Source organism: Haemorhous mexicanus, chromosome 10, assembly GCF_027477595.1.
Source record: "Haemorhous mexicanus isolate bHaeMex1 chromosome 10, bHaeMex1.pri, whole genome shotgun sequence".
NCBI classification, from domain to species: domain Eukaryota; kingdom Metazoa; phylum Chordata; class Aves; order Passeriformes; family Fringillidae; genus Haemorhous; species Haemorhous mexicanus.
In genome coordinates this window covers 12,256,791-12,281,570 of record NC_082350.1, presented here as the reverse complement: position 1 = coordinate 12,281,570, position 24,780 = coordinate 12,256,791, and the positions used below count along the sequence as shown (strand labels likewise).

The window sequence follows — 24,780 nt, the reverse complement described above, 5'->3', positions numbered from 1 at the left end:
AGAACTAAAATTCTCATCTAGGTTATGCCACTGTTGCTGTCTTCTCCTCTAGAATATTCACCTTAAGTATTCAGGGCAGACCAAGAATAGATGAAAACCACCACACCCCAAACTCTTTCACACAGCTGTACAAAAGTGCAGCAAGCTACCAATCTAAAAACTACCAAGTCCAGACCTTAGTCCATCTGCAGAAATAGAGCAGTGCTTTGCATTTTTATTTATTTATTTATTCCACTGAAGCACTGTCAATGCCTGTGGAGGAAAACCCCACAAGCAGCTGCCTCAAGCGATTAGAGTCAGAGCAGATTTGCCATTTGTGGCTGACCCTGCTTTTCTCATCCCAAGATTCTGGTTTTTAAGGTTACATGAGCTCTTTGCTCTCGTGTCACCGGGACAGGTGAACCCACAGCAGTGAGAGCTGTGATTCTAATACATGCTTTGGGAAACATTGATTTGTTAGCCTTGCTCCTAAGTGATTGTTGATTCTAACACTTCAAAACCTGCAAAGGGGAGTTGGGGGGGGCATATGCACACGTGCAGTGTCTGAATAACAACCTGACACTGATGCTCAGAAAGCAACTCTTCCTCAAACAGTGTTAGAAAAAATACATGCAGCTGCAGTGCAGGGTCAAAGGAAGTCCGAGTTTAAAAAAGGCAGTTCAGAGACAACCACTTCTGTAACACTGGGAAGATTTTATTTGTAGCAAGGAGGCTCTATGTACTATGTAGCTTTCTGCAGCAGCACAGGGCCCACAGGTCAGCACTGAGCCTGACCAAGGCTTGTGGAGACACTCCCGGGGCAGGACTGGCTCAGAGCACCTGCAGCTGTGTCCCTTGAGAGCCTTCCTGTAAGCATGGGCATGTCCAGGAGTGCAGGGCAGGCTTCACCAAAGCTCATCAGCACAGACCTGGGAACATACCTGGGACATTCCCTTCCCAAGGACACCCCACTCTGTTCCAGGCTAGAACCAGGCTGTACAAGCTACAGTCACTCTCTCTGCTTTGGACAAGCCTGAACACTGAAGCATGAACATTTCCCTCTGGTTTCCCTAAGGCAGGGCAGGAGAGGAGCCTGTTACCCACTCATGTCTCCACGCCCTCCCAAAGTGATGAGCTGGACACTCACACACTGAAGGCTCTCAGAGGATAACGGGCTCCCTCTTCCTCTACAACCACAGGAACCATCGGGAGACACAGGACCACACCTCCTCAGGACACGACTTCATTTCACAAGGCTTCACCTGAATGCTACTTCCTGAATCCCAGATCAGTTATTTACATTACCCACTCAGCACTTCACCCCAAAATGCTGCAGAAACACAAGTCACATAGAAATGGCACACAGTGACTGTACCTTGTCACTGCAAGAAAAATGTACCTTGTCACCTAAAGAAAAATGAATTTCATAAGCAGCCTGATTTTAAGTCTTCAATAACACTTTGCATCTTTTACAAAATATTTGTTAGCAGATACCGCCCCCTTCCCGCTTCTCTTTGTGGAAAAGCCAACCTATACACAAAAGCACAAAAGCAGGAGGAAATTAAGACTAAGCAAGATCAAAAGCTACTCTTTTCTACAGGGCAAAAAAGTCCAGGCAATTCTGTAAAAGATACAGATTCTTAATTGCTCTTAAGAGACTATTGGGTAAGAGCAGCTGTTTTAGAGCCCAGGACAGGAAGCAAAGAACAAGAGGCATGGCAATGGTATTTAGAGAACAGATACTGAAAAAGGCATTGCATAATAGAGCAGTTACAAAATACACCCTAATGGGTGTGCTCCTTTAGCTCTCTTGCTACTTGGCTTAAGCCTTCTATAATCGCTGATGAAAATTTTGTAAAAGCTGAAATGAAAATTAATTATTGAAAAGTACCTGAAATGCTAAGTGATTTTCTACCCTGAGGGTTTTTAGCTATTAAATGAAATATACAATTGATTCTGCAGATAAAATACTTCTGTGGCAAAGCATCTTTAGTCCCACTTGACCCAGAACACTGACATTTATCACTCCTCAATTTATAAACAGCTACAAGTAATTAAGTTAATTGGATCTGAAGTGATCATCTTCCCACTGCACAGTTAGGATTCTCCCTATCCCCAACTGATTTTAGTACCTACTTTTCTTTCTAGAAAGCCTCATCTCATCTGTGTCAGGTATAAATACACAGCACTTAAGAAAAAAAATTAATTGGTTTATAATAGCTCAGCAACCAAAATCTCTGCTGAATCCTATCCTGAAACACCTTATGCTACAGGGAGGAAAAAAAATACAAAAAATAAACTCTGCATATTTCTAAAATAGATTCTTTATAATGTATTACAAACAGATAAAAGGTGTATTTCTTTTCTCATTATCAATGCATCTGTTCAATCCTCATTCTAAGAAAGTCTTTACAGTATGCATGCACTCTCCCTATTTTCAGCGTTCCAGATCACTGCAGAGTTCTCATTAGCAAACATCACACACGTGATGTGTTGCCTCACATATGCAACAATTTACATAACCTTGTAACAATGTCTCTCACCAGGTAAAAAAGAGAATATTTTTTTCTTTTTTGTAAAACCTTTTAGCTCCTGCTTCTGGAAGCGCATCCAGTGAGGCTGTTTACCTGTCCAATAGGTTTTCCCCAACACATTTACAAATCTCTGTGAGAAGCCTGTGGACACACCAGTGTACCAGCAGTGTACCAGCAGGCCATCCTGCAGCACTCTGCCTGCAGCTAAATACACCTTTGGCCTTTACCAACAGGTCACAAGAGGCCAGATCCCTTTTGATTTTAGCATTTTATTTCCATCTCCCCACACCTCCACATATAAACACTGAAACCTCCCTGTTTCTCCTCCCTCCCCCTCTCCCACCCACAGAAAGGTTGCATGGTGAGGTGATGCAATTTAAAGCTACATCAATGCCTAACACACAGGACAGGTTTGGAGAAGGAAAAGCCTAACATGAAAAAAAGAAGTTAAACAGCCCCTTGAATAAAAAAAATTAATAAATATGTAGTAAAATTTAACTTTTCTCATCTTGAAGAATTTTCACAACAGCGGAATAAATTCAGTAAAATAATGTAAAAGTTGTCCTTTTGCAGGAAAAAACAGTTTCAGAAAACAAGAGGGTACTGAAGGCTGCAATTGTTGTATCTATATGTAAGAAATCACAGAGCCTCAGGCCTGCTGTCCTTTGCTGCTCCCCATGTGTGCCACAAAGGTGGCTTGTTACTGAGACATCAATGACACATATGCTACTCACACCCCCAGAGGATGTGTCTTTGCAGAAGCTCTTTTGTAAAAATGAACAAAAACATTACAGTGGTGTTATAAATATTCCCTGTGGTTCAAATGCAGTCATAGGAAGCAAAGATTTACCTGTAAAGCTTATCAGGGTAGGTACCAGACTGTTGGACTCTTCTTACAGTAAAATCTCACAGCAGAAAAGAAACCCCATCCACTGGATTCAGAAGGTGCCTGGATCTGGAGTCAAACCACGAGAACAGAACAGAGCCACGCTGCACTGAACCATGCAGCACCCCAGTCTGAAATACACAGCACTCCCAAACAAACCCTGCACTCCCTTAGGGATCTGCATCACCACTGGGGCAAGAAAACAACATCTTCATTTTCTGTTCAGATTTTATTTGAAATCTAATTCAAATTGTCAAAGCTACAAAAAGGGGGAACATTTGGGTTATTTCTGCTATGTCACAACATTCTAAAAACAAAATATCACTACTGCCAGCAGATCAGTTACACACATTTCTGATGAAACTTCTAAACACAAAAATGTTTCTTTTGGGAAATAGTCACAATGAAGATATTTTGTACAATATAAAACAATGACAGGTCTACAGATGCCGATACTCATGAGTATACACGTGCATTCACAAAAAAAAAAATCAGGAATGCTTTTTTGTTTTTAAACAGACTGTTCAGGCACAAAAACAAAACCGCATTTCCAGTAAGTGACAGCATCATAAAAAATATTAACATTGTCAGTGTTTGCTTTTCTTTGACTTCTTGTGAGATCTGTGAGGAGAACGGGACTGAGACCTGGATTTTTTCCCTGACTTTTTAGGGGATCTGGATCGTGATCTTCTTGATCTTTTGGGTGTCCTGGAGCCAGATGGCGACCTGCCAAAAAAAAAAAAGTCAACTATTAATAAAGCACCTTTTCCTGAAGTTATTTGTATTCATTTATTGAGCCAAACGAGGCAGAAAACATCTTCCCTAATCATGAAAGTAACAGGATGGTACCTTGCTTTTGAGAAAAGGCTGTTTTTACATTATAAGGCTTTGAGAGTATTTTGGGCTTAACTTCAGTGCTTAGGACCCCACATGAATAATAACACACACTCATGTCCTTAAACCCACATCAGGATCTCCCAGCCTTTCACATAAGTCTCAGCCAGCTTGGCTCTTGTATGAATTGCAGCCTATGTCCACACAGAAATGGAAAACTATGTTCAACTGTGTTACAGTGAAATACTTTTGATTCTCATCAAGCATATTCAGATTGTGATTCAGCCCCACAGAAAAAGAAGGGACACTGAATAAATTTACTGTCATCTAACCCACACCTAATAGATTGATCTAACATAATGAAACCTGAATGAGCATCATATTAACGCTAAAAAAAAAATCTCAACTATTTTTCTACTTTTATTTGAAATCATTAATTATATAAGCACAAGAATACTGTACTTTTGTGGTATGATTTTTTCAACATCATCAAAGGAGTATTCCTCAGCCTGACTGAGGAATTTTGTATCAGTAAGATATTCTGTACCTCTAAAAGAAGTAGAAGGTGAACTTTCAAGATACAGCAGCTTTAGCAGAATAATAAAATTTCACCTCAAGTTTAACATTAACTAAAGACAAATATTTGTGTCAGAGGTTAGGAAATACCTAGCTTGGAAACAAAACCCCATAAGCAGTATCTGATTTTTTTTTTCCCCTTAAAAAACAAACTATGGTAGTGAGGAGCTTCATGTAAGCTGATCATCAGTGAAAGGCTGCACAGTCACTCCAATTTGAGAGGTTCTACAGAAGGGCTACAGGAATTTTAGGACTACAGAAGATTTATCCTTTGAAAATAAAAAGCCAAGAAAGCAGCAAGGTGCTCTGGTTTAAAGCAGCATTTCTTAAAATCACCAGTAAATGGGTAAACAGAACCACGGCAGAGCAGAGTCTGGCGCTGATTATCAGGGCAGGAGGCTGTGTGGACTTCCCACCCCAGTGCTCAAAGGCATTAATGAGGAACGTGCACTACAGATCCTGTGAGAGCAAGTACCTGAGTATCAAATGCGCTCTGCTGAAACACCCCCAGGCCCCCAAACCCCAGCCAAACACACCCACCAGCTCCCTGAAACAGAGAAGATACCAGCTCACCTTTTGCCTTTTTTACTGACATCTCTGGGAGAATCTTTGTGTGAGGAGCGGGAGCGGGAGCTCTCCTTGTGGGAGCGCTCGGAGCGTTCGGATTTGGGCGAGGGTGACTTGGCGCGGCGGCTGCCGCTGCTGCGGGACGGGCTGGGGGAGGCGCTGTGCCGCCTCTTCCTGCGCGGCACGGCGGCCGCGCACACGGGAGGGAAAACACACGGTCAGAACATCTGCTCCCCTCTGCGGGCCTTTGCTTTAGCCCCTGGCATGTCAGTTACTTGTCAGTAATTAAGGTATTGTAGGCTTTTTATTATTAAAACAAAAAATCAAGTTTAACGTGTGCAACAGATTTTCTCTGCTTGAAACAAATTAAGGCCTGTGAGGCATTTGGTAATAATGCTGGTAGAATGGTAAACACTTTCTGTCACAGCTCCCTGAAAAGCACGGCCTTTTACCACAGCTACACTCAGAACCGTGGCAGAGTCTGGCCATGCAAGCACCAGAAGATCAGTGTCCAGTCAGCTAGCCCAAGCCCAGCTGTTCAGGATCAGCACTGGGAGAGGAGCACCACTGAAACCACTGCCTATCATTTGTGGCCAGTCCTCTGGACAGTTCTCTGACTGAGGCACTGCAGGCAATTCAATTCACTGCCACAAGACACTTAACCCCGTCTGCAACTGGTAATCATTTGACCATGCTTCCCCAGGGCATAAATGAGGCAAAGGGCAGCTCTGTTCAAAGGGAAGTGGTACCTCACTTGGGGCAGGGTAAAAATGACAATTCCTTTAACATTTTTTAATAGCCAAAGCCTGGGTTTGGTTTGGTTTGTTGTTTTGTTGGGTGGTTCTGTGTTTTTCTTTTAAAATCAGATGTGGGATACAAGGTAATTTCAAAGCTGCCATTGCCTGCAAAGATACTGTGAGGGTTTTCCTCCCATCCACTTCAGTCCAAGGAGAGCCATACCTCTCTTTTCGTGTTGGTGTACATTCCTCTTTTTCCTTCTTATCTTTGGACCTGGTCTCAGACTTTTCCTTGTCCTTTTTGTCTCTGTCCCGTTCTCTTTCCATCTCTTTTTCTTTTTCCTAGATTATTAGAAGCGTCATGATTTCAGATAAGGTGTGAGTAATTATTAGAGGCAATCGAGCTAATGACAAACAGCATAAAAGTGAGCACTGATGGAACTCGATCTGAACTAATGGTCACACCCTTGTAGCTCCTTGGGCCTTTCCTCCAGCTTGGGACACTGCACAAACATTTACTGTAACACAAACTAAAACATGTGGGTTATCATCCTGGGTGAGAAAATCTGAGTATCTAACTGGAAATGAACAGTCTTCAGTGTTACAAATTTCAGGGAAATCTTACAGCTGTAATACATTTTCTAAACTAAATTAAACATGGAAGAATACCAGGAACCTCTTTCTACTTTAAAAATGTGCAGTCATCCATATTAATCCATACTGAAAATTGATATACACTCATAACTAGAAGTTATCTAAACATGTAACAAAAATACAAACAAGATTCTGCAATAACATCTACTCTGTCAAAAGCAAACAGCTATAGTCCATTTCTAGATATCAACAGGACCACTGTGAGAGAAAATATATACCCTGAGCACACCGAGTCTGTCTGTCAAATAGAAAATTACCTACAAAAAAACAAAGCTCCAAGTCTGAACACAGAGATCAGAAGCTGTGGTTTTTAGTACTGATCATTTAAAAAACCAATTCCATGGCAAAAAAAATCAACAGATATTCCCTGCATACCCCACAAAGATAAAGAAGGGGTGATTTAGTTCAATGGAAGAAAGGAGGGATGGTGGAAAAAAAAAAGAAAAAAAAAAAAACAGTAGAAGGAGGGGAGGTAACCTAAGTGCAGGAAATACCAGGACATTTATCCTCATCTAGTCTCAAGTTCTTTTTACTGGGAAGGCTTAGCAGTAAAACCTGCAAGTGTCCTTATCCTTACATCTGTTCTTACAAACTGCTGTTAAGTATCTCTAAAATGGCACTCTCAAGATGTGCCAGGTATACTTGACAGCATAACTATGTATTTTATTTTGAAAAGTAAGAATAAATAGTATTTTGAATAGCTCGAAGTTTCTAGACTCCAAACAATATACAATGATGCTGGGAAATTACTCTTGGAAAGCTTATTGAAAGTTTGATAAAAAAGAACAACCAGCCACCAAGTTCATGGGAAATGTAATCAGGATCAGTATTATTGTTACAAAAACTAGCTTTATTATGGCGTTAAAGCAAAAGATGAAGTTAGTCCCTTAACAACAGAGTTACTATTGCTTTAAAGAATGGCTATAAATATTTCTTTCTTTCTTGAAAATTAAAGAGACAATTATTAACAACCCAAAATATTGTGAGCTGGTTGAACTAATTCAACACAAGGCATCTAAAATTTTATCAGGATTGTTATTATCAATTTCTGTTTAAGCTACTGTCTCACCAAGCTTTCTGTGCTTATTGCACGAATCATTTCTTTTCAGAAAACACCAAGAAAGGGGAAAGTTTTACAATACAACTACATTTAGAAAGAAAATGATAAAAGCCTAATAAAGTCTTAACTGCTAACATCACCTCCAATGTGTGCATCTCCTGCAGAGATCAGTTTACCTAATTTTTAAAAGTCTTTTTCTTCAAGGTACTGTGAATTAGTCAGATATTGAGCACCAAATAATGCAAATAACAAGTGACAGAAAAACCCCTGGTGGAAACTGCTCATTTGTATTTAACTTCCAAGGAACTGCATGGGTACCTAATTCTATCACTGATCTGTCAGGCTGTAAAACCAGATGAGAAAAGCAACTGTCATTTATCCTCCCTCACTATATGCAATGTCCAAAGAGTTAGTTTTTTCATTATGTTTCAAAGGTTTGAGATCACATCAAATCACATGTAAGATGTTAACTTTTAAAATCACTCTGACTTCATAGTCCAGAGAGGTCTCCTAAAAATGGTCATGGTATAGAATTAGTCACATTTGGGTGAATGGATGAGCTGGAATTATTCAGGAAGCTTAGACACTGGAGAATCAGAAACAGATACACTGCTTCAAACTATTTTCTCCCTTCCTTGGGAAGCCTTTAGTGCAACAGACCAATTACTAAAAGCAAAAGGAGAAGTCTGATGAATCTTCAGTTGAGAGCTGTCCCTTTCCTCTCCCACACCTAACAGTTTGCTTCATGCAGTAGGAGCAGGAGTGGTCTCTAAGGTTTCTGTACAGCCTATGAACCCCAGCTGGGCAGTGGGAAACACTACAGGACTTGGATTTAAAAAGCAGATTGGATGTATTCTGCAGAAAGCACTGGGACTTAGACATGCAGACTGACATTACAGCAGCATTTTAACAAGAACCATGTGTTGTTATGTTTAAAGCCACCTTACATTCAATAAACTCAATAGAAGCCCATCACAGAATCAGAGGCAAAAATAAGAACAGTTCTTACCCTCTGGAGCAGCTTGTCTCTATAGTGTTCAACCTGTTCCTGAAAACTCTGGCCTGGCTTCTTGGGTCTTTTCCCAGACTCTAACTCATCCTGAAACTTCATCACCTTAAGCTGAAATAAGTGAAAATAATACTGACCATTAGATTATTTGACTTATTATTATCCAGTTAAGCAGGTGGCTGAAAATGAAATTTCCATTACATATAATCTGTATTCTTCATTCCTTCTATACAAGCTTGTGCAGAGAGATACTAAATTTATTTAGACTGGATCAAAGTAACAAAACCATACACTCATCTGCAGGCACCTGCAGTTGTTTACAGACATGGTGAGAACTAAAAATAGAGGGACTTTTTTTCTGTTACTCTACTAAATTCTGTTCCCATCATTAGTACACTGCACTCTTGTAATTCTTGGGTCATTATCTGTTTGGGGTTTTTTTTCCTTTCAAAATGAAATCATTTACTGCAGGTGTCAATGTATTCTTTCAACTTCTCTTGTCTACTTCAAAGTTTCCTTTGGAAAAAGCCTTTTTTTTCCATTTAACCCTGAATGTTAAAATCAAATGACTGACATAATTAGGACATGAAACAATGCACCTCCTCTTCAAGGTTGTTTGCACAGAGTGCCTGATTTGAAAGAACTGATTTTTACTAACATAATACTTTTTCATGTGCTAACAAGCTTTTCATGTGCTAACAAACTGAACTGAATTCAGTTCCCAAGTGCTGCTAAATATAACACCAAATTTGCTGCAGTATCCCTGACAGAGTCACAAAGTTAAGCAAATGTCAGAATTTCTCCATGTGGGTTTTGGTTTTTTGGTGGGTTGTTTTGGTATTGTTTTGTTTGGGTTTTTTTTTTTTCTTGGTCTAGATGAACTGAAACCTTCTCCAAGTTGATTCACATCGTGAAACTTCACTCACATCTCGTATCATTTGTCAATTCTTTCTTCCTAGTGACAAGTCCTTGTACAAACAATCATTCTAATTTTTTTGGAGGAGAAGGTATCTCTTTTCTGGGGAAGGAGGGAAGAGCTTTCAGGTTCTATTTGTCAGCCCTCTTCCAAATGTTCATGCTCTGACCCTCCTGCACATCCCGTTCCAACACTGCATTCTATATATGAGTAGATTTTTTCAGTGCTTAAGCTTTTATTTTTTAGCAAACAAAGGAAGTTGTTTTCTCTTTAAAAATATTTCATTCTTCCACACTGAAAACACACAAAGGAAAAGACTTTGCACTCTGTCCATTTTGATTAACTGAAAGGATTCTTATTCTCCGGGTCCTCAATTCCCTAATATGATGTAGCCACAAAACCAAACTCTACAGGCTTTTTCTTCCCTCTCAAAAATCCAGCAGACTGATCTAATCAGCCCTTCCCATTACTGACAGAAAGGAAAGGTATCACAAACTAACCATGAGTATGTTAAAAAACATAAGACCCCAGCAAGGATAACACTGTTTTGAACAAGATCCCCTTTCCATTCAGTTACAGAGCTTATGCCAACATCACATTTTTCATTTCAGTCTCAAATATAAGGGAACTTGTTTTGGGGGAAAAAGAAATAAAATAACATTTTAAAAAAGCACTGCTATCTCATACCACAGTAAACTTCTGTCAACTGTTCTGCTTTCCTCCCTCACTTACAGAGCCTGCTCTACCTGCAGTTGAGCCCCCCTCAGCTGGGGGTATCAGCAGAAAGGCTCAGCAGGAACCCTCCACACCACCATTTGTGCTATAATATACAGCAAAGTGCCAGTCTTTCCACATGTAAAGAAACAGTTCAGAAATCACTGTTCCTCGGTGTTATAGGAAAGGCTCTGCTCCTGCTAAATTCAGGAAAGAATTCACACTTCAGAAGGATTAACAGGGGCATGAGGGAAGCAAACAAAAGGTTACTAACTTGCCTCCTCTGATGGCACCAGTCTAATGGCTGAGGCCAAAGTTTGTTTCTTACTTCACTTTCTCCTTCCAGCTAACAAGCTTAATTTACTAACTGTGCCAAGAGAAAGAATTGTCGCTTTATTAATGAATTTCCAAAAAATTCATGGAAAAATGTTTTTTAGCTTCCCTGGCAGTCACTGTGTAGACTGTGCAGCTGAAGAACTAAACTTCACCAATTTTTTTGCCAAATATTTTACACAACACTTTTTACTGCACATATTAGATGGCATAATTGTTAAAGCTGGTAATTGGTTGTTTTTTTCCTCAGCTCCTTTCCTCAAATTTAATAATGGATGTGGGTTTTGGCAGGGATTGGGTACATACAAAGAAGAAACCATGAGTGTAAATGCTTTGAAGTAGTACAGGGAGTACTTTCTTGTCAATGACAAACTTGAGGGAAATTTTAAGTACTCCTACATAGTGTCTGAAATGTTCTCAAAAGCAAAAAAATTTCTCCTCTTCAGGCAATTCCAAAAGTCTGAAACCAAAATGGTAATTTACTTATCAAAAAGAATAAAATGCAAGCAGGCACTTGAAAATCTCAAATATTTGCCACCTAAAACTTTTACTGACAGAATACACTGCTGAAAAATCTTAAAAACACTTGTGCAGTGTAAAACTGACAATGGTTAAAGCAAATCACTACCTAATCTGCCTCCACAACTGCCAAGATAACGTCTGTAAAACAGATACTCAGTCTGAAAGCAGCTCTTTCCATAACTGCTACAATCAATATTACAGCGACATGAAAATGAGTTTCACTTGTACTTTGATTAATCTAACATCATGTATTTCCTACAAAGATACTGCCACCATGAGTCAGGTCAGACATAAATCCCATTCAGCTTCTCACATTCAGAATTTATTCACTTAATATGGCTGTATATCAGGAACTATCAAACTGCTGTGCAAAGCAAGAGATTTCTAAGCGCTTAGTGAGAGTCTATTAATTTCAATAAAGCCTCAATAGTTAAAAAGAGGCATATTTAAGAGAAACAACACTTGTGACATTCTAAAATATTACTGGCTGAACATCTCAGAAGAATATTACGGCGCTTTGCTAATGTCTGATTTTAGCTAACTAGCACAGTATTGCATGAACAGGTAGGCAGCCACAATTCCACCTTCCAAACATTGCCCAGGTTATATAACCTGTCATTTGGAGGTGCTACAACTGCAGTAAGCATTTAGCAACTTCTTAATATCATTTTAATGCACTAAACAGAAGCTACAAGAATTCTGATATTCAATGTACCCCCGGGTCTGAATACTGAATACAAGCCAGGAAGTCATGTACAATTTTAAACCTGATTTTCCATGGCAGTGTATGCCAGAAAGGCTTCACTGCTGCACGAAGCTCATGCTAAATTCCAGCTCAAGTTACCTTCTCAGTCAAGCACAAGCTCAGAAGCCAGAACAAAGCCATAACAGCCTCTGCTGATAAAGCTTAACAGCTACAGTAACACTTGTTCTCAGAGAGAACAGGTGAGGAGAGACCAACCAGGGAGCCCTCTGAACTCCATGGAGGGCTTCAATTGAAGTACCTCCCACTCCACGACTATGTGGGTTAGCTGTATCTACTTTGTTTGATGGCTGAGACAGTGAAAAGAGACACTTTTAAATGCAATAAAATACAGATACTTCAAGGCAAGAAACGGAAAGGTAGAGGACTAAGGCCACATCCAAAAGTTAATCCCAAAAGTTAATTTTCCAAGGGGAGGAAAGTGTAAGGGCATCCAAGCAATCTAAAGCTACAGTGGTACTGAAACAACAGGAAATATGCCCTGATTCTATTCTTCATTTTCTCCTCCGTTATTTTAAATGTCAAAACCAGGCAAGGTAAGGGTGTGAACAAATAAACCTTTACAAAAATACACCGGACTACAATAAAATCCACTATATAATAGGACTATAATTATTTCAGTAAAAAAACCCTCCCAATTGTATGTAGAGAACTCAGGGTGGGCTGAGGACTGGAAAGGTACAGAAGGGTGGCACAAAATACCCCATGCTCACCTCTATCTCTCGGAGTTTGGCACGCTTTTCTTCACTCATTTCTGAGTATTTGACTGATGACTTGGAGTCAGGCATTTCCTCTTTAATAGGATTTGAATACATGTGTTGTTCTTCTGACTTAGAACTCTGTGTGTCCTCTTCATCTTCACTTTCTTCTTCTTGACTTTACAGAAAGCATACAGAATTAACTAAGATGTCACAGATCTCTTAAATACATATGAAATGTACTATTTCTCTTAGTTTCTAGGATTAGTTACTAGTTTTCAAATCTGTTAAGTTAAATTACATAAGTCTGCAGCTACAAATTAGTCTCCATCTGGGAGACAGATCTTTCTCATTTAATTAAACTGTTGGTTTTTATGACTCACACAATTTACACTTTTCATAGAAACAGAGTGCAGAAGAACTCATGAAATTTACAGTCATCAAATACATATCTATCTCAGCTACAAAAGGAAACCCACTCCTTCAGTAGAAGCTCTAAGTGCTGTAATGGTGCTCTTCAGGTATATTAAGTTTATAGAAGAACAATATTTACTACTTTTGCTTTTGAGATAAACCTCAGAGATAGCAGATACCCAAAATTATATTTCCAGGCTGGCCACTAGAGTGCTGCAGGACTACATGCAATGCAGGAAGTATTTACAGCATAAACTAACAGACCCTCTCAGCTGCCTGAAGAGCAAAGTAAAAGACAACTCAAAACCAACTTCTGCTGGCATGGAGGGAGCCTAACAGCATCCAGTGAAAACACCTCTGAACATGACTCACTGTGCTTGTTTCAGCAGCAGAAGGCAGAGGTTTAGATTCATTCATATATACCTGACAGCAAGATTTCCATACTATTACCTTAGCTCTTATTATTTGATGCTGAATTCTCAAATCAGCATAAATTCAATGATTATAGTTAGCAACTCTACCAAAAGATGTAATTTATCATGTTAGAAAAAAAAATCATGGGGGCTGAAAACATGCTGCACTAAAATCCTGAGTTTTCTCCATTTTCTTACTTTCCCACTTTCAAAGTTTGATTTTTGTTCTGTTCATGTAGTAAATAACATATATATCTTACAAGGAGTTCCAAAGACACTCAACCTTAGATACATAAAATAAGTATGTTTTCATTAGAAAGAAAAAATATTTACTTTTGAATTTCCTCCTCCTCAGATTCTTCATGTTGGTCAAAAAGCTCCCACTTAGAAGTAGTAACAGCTAGAAGAGACAGTAGGATAATTTTAACAACAAAATGGCTACTACTTAATCTGAAAATTAATATTTGTAATAAAATTATAGTAAGAAATACATAGTATATAACATATAATAAGAACTACAGTGTGGTAAAATTTGCCAGTATCTAGCACTTAATACAGACTTATTTCACAGAAATATTCAGCCAGCCCATTATCAGAATATTTATTATTCACAGAGCTATTCATTCACACTGCATATCATATTGCAGTAAATCCTTCAAAATCAGACAAGAATTTGTCAGTTTGCAAAACATTATCTTTCAAACCAAGATTTAAAAAGACTGCCAGCCACATGCTCACATTTTTGTTGTTTGTTTTCAGTACTTATTCTCAATAAACTGGAAATTACTTTTAAAGGTTGGTAGGTTATTGAAGTAGAATAACCATAATGGAACACACCATTTTCCTTTTTGGTTAAAAATTCAGTGAACAAGTTACAAGAGAAAATCCTGCTGTGTTACAACATGAATCCTATTAGCATTTTAATACAGATCAGCTGAAAATAATCATTACATAAGTGACATTATGCTTTCAGTTTACTTCAGAAAAAAAAGACACTTTCAGAACTAACCTTGAGCTTCCAGTTCCGATTCATCCACTGCTTCCCACTTCGAAGGGGCAACTTTAAATATAGGCTCATTCTTTTTTGAGTCTTCAGTTGTATCCACTGGTGGAGAAAGAGACACAGAAAAGTAACTTAGCTTCTCAGAAGTTGAAACCAAAAAGTACTATGATAACAGTCAGAATTAAACAATGAAACAGATTATACAATCTTGGTATATGCAAAGTAAAGAAATCAGGGTTTAAATCCTGCTGTGTAACACCAGAAAACACCTCCTGTGTTTCTGAAGCAATTACTATCTAAAGACAGTAGAGTATATTGAAATTAATCAACATTTTACAAAGCTACATGCCAGATCAATTCTAGGCTGTACTTCTACAAACTACACAGGAAGAAAAGATCCAAGACTGAAGAATCAATCTGAAAGTTGAAACATTTCATACAAGGAACTCCATCAAGATCATCATCCAGAGATTTAATTGGGACTCCATCCAGATCATCAATAGGAGCAGCATCAATAGGAATTCCATCCACATCTTCTAGGGGAGCACCATCGAGCTCTTCCTCAATGGGAGCCCCATCAAGATCATCTGGTACTTCCTGAAAGCAAAAAATATGTCATTATTTCAAGTACAAATCTATATTACTTTTCTTTACTCCTCCAATTATCAAAACATTTCTTTTTAAAGAAGCACTTTTATAAATACCAAAACCTCCAAAATATCTACTTCAACAATTTTTGCTATGCAGTATAGTTGCTTATTGTAGTAGAAATAACATAACAATACCTTCCTATAAAAAATTATAGGCAAGAACTTTAATTTGTCCACAATTTGTCTTATTTTGAATATAGGTATTGGAAGCTTTCCAACACCCATATTCAAAATAAGAGCTACTAAGTTGAGGTTTAGCTCAAAATCAGTCAATTAGAGTCAGAGAAATCATACTTCCTTGATATGAGAGTCTCCTAAGACCACAAGAACGAGTAACTGACACAAACAGACCATTCAGCAGGAACACTGATTTAAGGAACACACAAATCATAAATACAGCTGTGTATTCTAACTTGTTAGGAACAGGCACTGTCCTTCATATCAGTGTGTTCACCCTCCTTTTCTACTCCAAGAAATCAGCTTTAGTTAAATTATACTGCAGGTGTCCCTCCCACTGCTGTGAGAGGCACCTTTCCACACAGTTACAATGCCTGAAACTCCACTCAGAATTCAAAGACAGGTATTACAGAGTATTTCCAGCACAAAGGAAATACCTGTCATTCTGTACTAGTCTTTGCTCTGAAACACTTTCACAACGTAACTCCACCACAGCACCTAATCTACAAGCAAGAAACACATGAACAGAATAAACAGTATTTGCTTCTGAAAATATGTTACACCTCTATTTAGGAGCAAGGACTTGGAAGAAACAAAGGCTTATACACCCTAAAAGAGAGAGCAAAATAATCCTGGCCAGCTCTATTTTATACTAACACATTTTTTCCCTGCCATCTGCAAGCCTCACTCCTGAGGTCACTTACCTCTGTTTCTTTATCTTCCATGATATTTACAAGTCCCAAGAAAATATTCTGTAGTTTGATCAGAAATGGTTCTGGATAGATTGCCCAGTCTTCCCATGCTCGGAAGCATGTCATCACCCGTTGCTAGAAGCAAGAGGAAAAAAAAAGTGCTAAAACATTTGCATTGAGAAATTGTATGTGATGGGAAAAAGACCACCGAGAACTACTACTGGAGACAACTATTCTTACAAAGTTCCATACTGAAGTATATTACAACAATTCCATGCTGGGGAAAACTATTTTTTACAAAAATACATATGTAGGAACTACATTTTAATAAATCTCGCTTGGGCTCCATTTTCCCTTTAAATTCCTGTTACATTATCCATTTTGGCTGTTGCCATTTCTACCCTGATAGTAAATTTCATTCTGCCCCAATGTTCGAAGCAGGTGCCTCTACAAAATCTAAGAGAAGACATCTGTAAAATAAAATAACTAAAGTTAACATTGGCTTACACATATTATTGAACTTTAATTGTGTTCCTACTTTCATTTTATTCTGCCTGGAGAAGAGAAGGCTCTGGGCAGACCTTAGAGCCCCTTCCAGCACCCAAAGGGGCTAAAAGACACCTGAAGAAGGATTTCTTACAAGGGCAGGTAGTGACAAAAAGAAGGGGGGAATGGCTTTAAACAGAAAGAGGGTTGGCTTAGATTAGCTATTATCAAGAAATTATTGAGTCTGAAGGTGCTGTGGCAATGGCACAGGTTGCCAAGAGAAGCTGTGGCTACCCCACCCCTGCAGTGTTCAAGGCCAGACTGGATGGAGTTCTGAGAAACCAGTTCAGTGAAAGGTACTCCCGCCCATGGCAGGGGGCTGGAACAGGTGATCTTCGAAGTCCCTTCCAAAGCAATAATTTTATCTTTTTCCTTTTCAAAAAGTGTATTTGAAAAGATATGTTTCAGTTCAAGTTTGACACACTAAATGTAACTGAAGATGTAGATGGATTAAAGAAATCTGCCTCTCTTTATCATGTAATTTAATAAAGTTTTAAAATAGCAGATAACTAAAACTGATTCTCAATCTAGAGCAATTGAGAGCAGAAGGAGGACAACCAGGATGAAGATCTTAATTCACACAAACTAACTACTCTGTAAACTATGTATTTAAAGCTTCTGACTGAAAAACAAAAAAAAAGTGCAGAGGCATCATGAAAAGAGAAGGAAAGGGGTCAAGCATGAGAAGCAGAGAGCATTTGACTTCAAAAACCACTTTCAAGTACCCATGGCCAGACTGCTTATCAGAACTCTAAAATAAAGCCTGACACAAAAAAACTGTTTAGAAGTAACTTTATGCTGTTCTGCCCAGGAACTTCTTTCCCACAGTGAGCACTTCCACACAGGTTCACTTCTGAAATCGAAATAGAGATGGCCCTGAACAGTAAGAAAGCTAGAAAGCCTTGTTTGCAATTCAGGTGATAGGTAAGATATCCTCTCAAATCCACAACTGTACATCTGCTGGTACACCTCAGCTGGCAGATGCTCATTTCCTTCCTTAATTGCAAGGCTATCCTTGCAAAAGAGGAAAACTTTTTAAAGCCTAAATAGGGACCTTGATGTCTAAGCCATCCATGCTAGTATGCAATCTCTTGTGCAGGAACATCTATTTATGTGACTTCTATGTCATATAAATAACAATGAAATACATACCTTGAAATTTTCAGACTGTAAATGGCCTTGTATTGTACGGTAAGTAGCATTGAGATCAGAGAATATCTGACATAATTTTGTTTCAAAACTAGAATTAAACATACACATTTCTTTAGTTAAACTTCGTAATATATGTTTTCTGGACATACACAATTCATGAAAATACCTGGGACACATGACTCAAAAGCACAAGGTTCTGATCCTTACAGTAGCCATGAACTGAACTATAAAGCAAACATGATTACTATATATTAAATCACCTTGGACAACAACAGAACTGTGAAGGGAGATCTTCACATCTGCTGCAGTCTCTTTATACACCCTGGAAAGATTGGAGGACGATAAAAGGAGTTTTACAACCTTAAATAGAATGAAAGAATTGTCTCAAAATTCAATCTGTATTTTAAAAAATTCTTAGTTATACTTGTATTCTAATTTATTCAGTGAGGCCTTCAATGAAAGCACAGTGAGCAACAGTTGTCTGGCTTCCCTTGAGCTTCTCACAATGTGCAAAAAATAAACCAGCACAACACAGACACACTGCAACAGGAAACATCAATTGCAATCACTGGTTTTGTAACATGCTGAGTATTTCCCACCATGCTGCCTTAACATTAGAGAGACTCTAGGAACTAGACACAAACATTTAATATGACAAAGATACTGTCCCATGGACATTTTTCCTAAATTCTTCTCAGTATCTTAGAAATAAAATGCATAATATCCCCTTATACCTTCAAGGTTTATGGAAAGTTACACCACCCTCATTTAATAAAAATAAATCTGTTAAAAAATGTACTACTTTGCTTGAACTATCTACTATACCATATTTTGAATACTATCTACAGCTCTTTCTGTCAAGAGGCACACGAGGTATTCTCACCTTTATGGAGTTCCATGCAAGTGGTCCCTTGCATAGGGCACATACATTTTCTGCATTACCAACATGCTACATCTTACATATTTTCATGCAAACAGATATAAATACCATCAGTCTGTAACAGCAGTAGCACAGAAAAGTCTGAATTTCCTACAAGCACATTTCTCCAGAGATGTACATAGAGAGATGAATATAAGAGGGTTTTTTTTAACAGCCAAACACCTAAAATATACTTACAATTTTCTATAGTAGGAAGCATTGGCAACTTTAGCTGAAGAGTTGTATAACACATCCGACACCAGATACAATCTTGCGATCTGCAATAAAAACGGTCCAATTAAGGTAAGTCCAATTAAATTCTTCTGAAAATAAAGGCATTTTCACAGAAAGAATACGAGACAATTTAAACTATCTGGAAGTACCTAATTAGAATTAAGTGGAGCACAGCTATACTATTAATAAACACGTTAAGAGGCAATGAGCCTCCTGTTATGCTGTAGGGTACTAACTACTGTAACATATCACCACAGCACTACAAAGGAGAATCATGGCATTCCTGTTTTAATTGTCTCATTTGAACAGACCATTTCTGTTCTTAATTTCACAGTAAGGCAGAATATTACTTACAAGCAACTTCAGAGAGAATAAAAAATACGTAACAAAATTCCACAGGAAGAGATGATACTGAAATTCAAGTCCACACTTCAGTACAAAATCTCAACACTACCTAAAACCTATGAAATAATGCTTGCAAATTACATGCACATGGTGCTGAGTGAGCTCTTGCCCCAAGATACAAGATCATAGAAAATCTCCCCACCTTCTTAGGAAGAGGAGTCTTGAGGATGGACAATGACTCTGTAATGCAGTCCACAATTTCTTCAGCAGCTTCAGCATTATTTAGACAGAAAACCATTGCATCACCAATGTCATTCTTCCGAGGTGTTAACCCACGCAGAATTTCTTCTAGTTTGTCCCTCTGTCTGAAATATCAGGAATTTTAATACTTTCAATATGAAATGAAAAGTACTTTTGCGAATTTCCATTTAACAATTTTTTTTTGTTTTCCATCTTTAGGAGAAAAAGCAATTTTCAATATTTTTACATTCTTTTGCCTGAGTTCTTTAAGTGGTTCATGAATTTATGTGTCCATATTACATAAAGTACAAAAAACTCTCACTCAAGTTTTGATTACATACACAAATCAAGGAAAAATACCTGAGAAATACTTAATTAAGAACATCAGTATCTCTAATAAAGTAATTCTTTTTCTGGATTTAGTTTAGGTCTAAACCAAATGGATAAATCTAAAGCATGCAAGTCATTTCTGCTACAGAATAACAAACACTAGATTCAGAAAGCTAGTAAATAAACAATTGCTTCACATTTTTCTTGACCTCCATATGAGAGAACTTCTTTTTAAAAAGAATCTCTTTTTGAGAATCTCTTTTTGAGCCTTTCCAAAAGAAGGTATAAGAAACAAACCGTATTAAAACCTACAGAAGCATGACTGTTGTGGTAATTATGATGAGAAGAATAAAACAAAAAAAAAAAATTCCACATGTTAGTAACACATTTGTAACAACAGCAGCAAAATCAGGAAAAGCAGGTCTCTCTTTCCAGTGCCACAGCCAACCCCAGTACAGTGACACTTCACAACAAAGAACTCTGATGATCTCTCTCCTCCTGTTTATAGCAAGAGCTCCCAATTTTGATTTCTGATGAACAGCATCAGGAAGTTTAAGATTAAAGCAACGGTTTAGTTTGAGGTCATAATGACGTTGAAAAAGATGCTACATATCCTCAGCTACAGATAGCAGCAGAAAATGGGGAAAAACTCTCACCTTCCTAATCCCTTTTAAATAAAGGGTTAATAACATTGGAATGAAAGGTTCAGTGATGACAAATCTAACCAAATCCAGAATGTATTTAGCAACAAGTATGACCAGAAGCACTGAGGTGAAGAGACACTTACTCAGACACGTACGTAGTACTATGACAAGTATGCTAACTCAGGGGATGACACACTAGAGCTACAAAAACACAAGGGGCAAACAGAGGCAGCCCAGCTATCAAGGCAGCACCATCCATCAGTGGTGGTACATACTCTTCCTTAAGTGCACCCTTCTTGTTCGGTTCCTCCACAAACGCTTCCGTTTCTTGCTCTTCTGACATCCCATGCAAGTATGGATTCAATGGTGGTGGCCTCCAGAAGGATCCATTTTTGAACATACGGAAATCTTCTGTCCTCCACTTGGTTGGAGCATCCCCCTATGAAAAAAAACAGAAAGATTTTCACTTTGGTGTTATTTCACTATGCTTGAAGTTATGAACTATCACGAAAAGTCTACTTGCCTGAAGAATTGAATAAAGCTTCCACCTATAATACACATGAGCTGGAGTCTGGTTTTCAAATAAAAACCTAAACCAAAGAGCAAAGAAAAGACACAGAGCACATTACAAATCTTGAATTGACACAAATTTAAAGGAAGCAATAAAAAAACCCCAACCAAACCCTGTTCAGAATCCCGCCTCAGCTGCAGAGAGAACACAAGGAGCTAAAATCATGTACACCCACAGTACAGTCAGGCAGAACATGTGCAACTGCTCCACACACTCATACACACACACACACACACATGCAATCTGCAGAAAGCAGAGCTTCCCAAAGGCAGAGCACTGCTCAGAACTCAAGAGCAGAACAAACAGGGTCAGAAAGAACAACTGTGCAACCTCAGAGCAAAGCGGAAGAATCATCAGTGCAAAGAGTCACTACAGGAGCAACTGCAACCTCTGCACAAGTGATGCAGGAGCTTGCAGTGGCATAGTGAGGTCATCAAATACTACAGGACCTGAAGTTTTCCACCAGTAAATTGTCTGGCAGAACACCGGCAACATCTAATGGAGGATATGGGGGACAAGCAGCCCATTTTTAATGGCCAGGATATTTTCACCTTTACATATAAAAACAGAAATGAAGCACTTCAAACTTACTGCAAACAAAACACTGCTAAAAAGTCATTTAGCACTTCCCTCAAAACCTTTTTGGAGAGACTGCATTTCACAAGAAATTTAGAAACTGGTCCTTTTATATTCCATTATGGACAAGTGCTCATAATTCTCAAAACTTCCCTATGTCTGCTCAAGTTTAATTCTATTTTAATTGACATAGAAGAAAAATTACTCCCAGCTATTGCTAAAGGTTAAAAAATAGGCTCCAGGAAGAGTGGACCTCACATTGAGTTTGTCCGTTTGGCGGAGGAGGGGGATTTTATTTCTTTTTTGAAAATGTATGCTATTGCTTGCACTGATTGTGAATCCCTCAAAAGAGTATGTATTAAATGGTATTTATTTAAATATATAGAAATTTATTACATTGTGCGTGTGTGTGTATTATTTTACTTATTTATATGAACACATCAGTAACAATTGGAATAAAAGTGCATTTGTCCTTATAAAAGGATAGTACAGCCATAGGCGCGATTTGTAAAGTTTGCATCTGCATAAAAACACAGACACAGCAGAAGTCAGTCTTACTAGTATTTTGAGAATGCAGAATATTAACAACAGTGAAAACAGCTGGTGTTATTTGCAAGTGAAGCAATGCAACAAGCACCTGAACATTGGGTTGTTGATTTCTCGGTTCATGATCATGGCTTCGAACATGGGCCCTTCCCGAACCACAAACTCTATCATTCGATGGATCAAAGCGAGCAAATTCCTACAACAACAACACAGTTAAAGAAAAATTGATTCAGACCTAACACTATATAAAACTACACTCCACCTAAGATACTACAACTGTGCAGGAGATTATTTTGCTGTATTGTTAAGAAATCTGCATAAAAGGTAAGGCAACATGGAACATATTATAGCTTTGCATCACAGACACGGGCATTCTAAAAATCAAACCACGCCTAGCAGTGGTGGAGTGAGAATTTAAGAGACCTCCTTCCTGAATTTCCATGGTTTAGCCTACAACCATGTCTTGCTTAGCAGAAACCTGACACACAAATATGGGCACCTGAGCACCAAAGTACAATGAGCTATCAAAAACTAAGCCCTTATCTACATTGTCTAGAAGTAAGACTGAAGTGTTAGCTGAAGTTCCACAGGGGAACAAGTGGCTGAATATTTTGCTCAAAATAAAACGCACATACATCTGAATGTTCAATAGAATCTGAATTCAGCTTTCAAGCTACTCAAGTATGAAAGGAAAAGCAAATAGCCTTCTTGATGCAAAACAGGGCAATGTATTTATTAAATTTAGATCATATCTTTTTGGTCAAGACTCAACTACTGGCATAGAACAAAACTGTCCATTTTTTTGTGTCATACCATCCCGTGTTCCTTCCCTCAGACACACAACAGAACTAAATCACAATTTAAAAAAAATTAAAATCTGTATCCCTTCATTCAGCACTACATCCTCAGACTGGCAAAAGTGGATGTGAAGTGCACATTTTTCAATGCAGAGTCACTTCTAAGCATGCTAACAGGAGACAGTCAGAAAAGCTTTATCAAAAATAGTGATAGCCAGTTTCCACCCCTTTGGGGTTTTATGGAAACAGTGTCCTAAGTTTTTAAAATAGATCACCTACATATAGCAAAAGCTTCACAGCACGTGTCCTTTGAATGTGATGCAAGCCAAAAAAAAATACAGATTTTTACATTTTAAGATTTCTTTTCTTAGATGCAACAAATGAATATTGGGTTTTAACATGTAATTCATTAAATTTTCCATACAGCACTTTTTTAATGACTAAAATTCCATTAATGTTACATTGTAAAGTTGCAGAATTTTCTATTACTTCTTAGCACTGAGATGACTATTTTCTACCATGAGTATTCCAAGTTCTGCCACAGATATAATGCACTAGATCAAAAAAAATTCAACTTAAAAAATAGTAATAATAGAATAGTAATAGAATCCTACCCCAGCCATCTGCAAGTGCTCTTTTAAGCCATCTAGGACTGAATCTACATTTGCCTCAAATATTACACAAATAAAATCAAACAGCTACCAGTTCAATTTTCCTGTCTGCTTTTTATAATCCCAGAAACACTGCAAAGAGGACGCAGTTTCCACAATTCTGTAGCCATTTTATTTACAGCAGTGTTCTGTAAGTCTGAACAGCCAGACTCCTGTTAGATGAACTGTATTTGAAAACATCAGCAAGAAAGAAATCTACAAAGCTTTCAAGCCTCTGAGCTATTGCAGCATTCATTTATTTTAACGCAAATCCAGTGTGATCACTTCTGGCTTCCTGCAAATCATCATTGGTTTTCATCTAATTTTTCATCAAGTAAAATCAAGTTGTGTAAGAGCAGCTTATGCTTGAAGAAGAACATCTGCTTCATAAGACCTCCAATGTATGAAAATAGATTCAGCTCATCCCATATCTGAAAGAGGTTGTTACAGGCATTTTGGTATGCAAGATGTGACTACTTGGAAGTGAATTTCTCAGAAAATATAATTGATTATACATACTCAAGGTTTGCTGTTTACTAAGAAGAAAGAGATGTTAAAAATAGTACTGAAATTTTTTAATCAAAGGAGAATAGTTAAACATATTATCCCACTGAAGTCAGTCAAAATTTTTGCATGATGGGATGCACTGAGTAATGAATGGTCTTAGCAATAGTCATTGGCAACTTCCAAAATCATCAGGAAAAGAATTATGAGAAGTGTTTTCAAATACAATTCATTTAACATGAGCTCTTATCATACAGGCTTTTAAAATGCTACAGTAAATAAAATGGACATGGAAAAATAAAAATGTTTCTCTGACAGCTACTCTGTGAGCACTGTACAGTTTTACAAGTACTTGTTCTACTACTCAATATGTTTCTCAAATCAAGACTCCTCCTGGTTGGTCACCCCAATTATTCAAGTTTCTACCCAACAAAAATTGTACCATCCTAAAATTCCATCAAAAATACAGTACATTGGAGCATGTACTGCCAAGTCTGTTAATGCACTATAACCAGCTCACAAATCTCCTTCTGCCCCCTCCCCCCACGCGAAAAAAAGAAAAAAGGGACTTTGTGACAATTAAAACAGTGTAGTA

The 24,780-nt window shown here is 38.1% G+C and overlaps 1 protein-coding gene across 7 annotated transcripts in view; it reads right to left on the bottom strand.

Moving 5' to 3' along the window:
• Positions 1–3,609: 3,609 nt before the first annotated feature.
• U2SURP (U2 snRNP associated SURP domain containing) overlaps positions 3,610–24,780 on the bottom strand; it is a 40,640-nt gene continuing 19,469 nt past the window's right edge. For 6 of the 7 annotated variants that reach the window (XM_059855391.1, XM_059855392.1, XM_059855388.1 and 3 more), the window contains 15 exons: positions 22,326–22,430; positions 21,065–21,131; positions 20,817–20,980; positions 19,530–19,692; positions 18,947–19,026; positions 17,830–17,917; positions 16,144–16,266; positions 15,053–15,209; positions 14,619–14,714; positions 13,943–14,009; positions 12,798–12,960; positions 8,837–8,947; positions 6,337–6,455; positions 5,383–5,550; positions 3,610–4,125 (listed from right to left, as the gene is read on the bottom strand). In XM_059855391.1, the coding sequence (XP_059711374.1) occupies positions 3,987–4,125; positions 5,383–5,550; positions 6,337–6,455; positions 8,837–8,947; positions 12,798–12,960; positions 13,943–14,009; positions 14,619–14,714; positions 15,053–15,209; positions 16,144–16,266; positions 17,830–17,917; positions 18,947–19,026; positions 19,530–19,692; positions 20,817–20,980; positions 21,065–21,131; positions 22,326–22,430 (1,810 nt within the window). In that variant the 3' untranslated portion in view covers positions 3,610–3,986. The remainder of the gene's footprint in view (positions 4,126–5,382; positions 5,551–6,336; positions 6,456–8,836; positions 8,948–12,797; positions 12,961–13,942; positions 14,010–14,618; positions 14,715–15,052; positions 15,210–16,143; positions 16,267–17,829; positions 17,918–18,946; positions 19,027–19,529; positions 19,693–20,816; positions 20,981–21,064; positions 21,132–22,325; positions 22,431–24,780) is intronic. The other variant, XM_059855393.1, reaches the window with a different exon arrangement.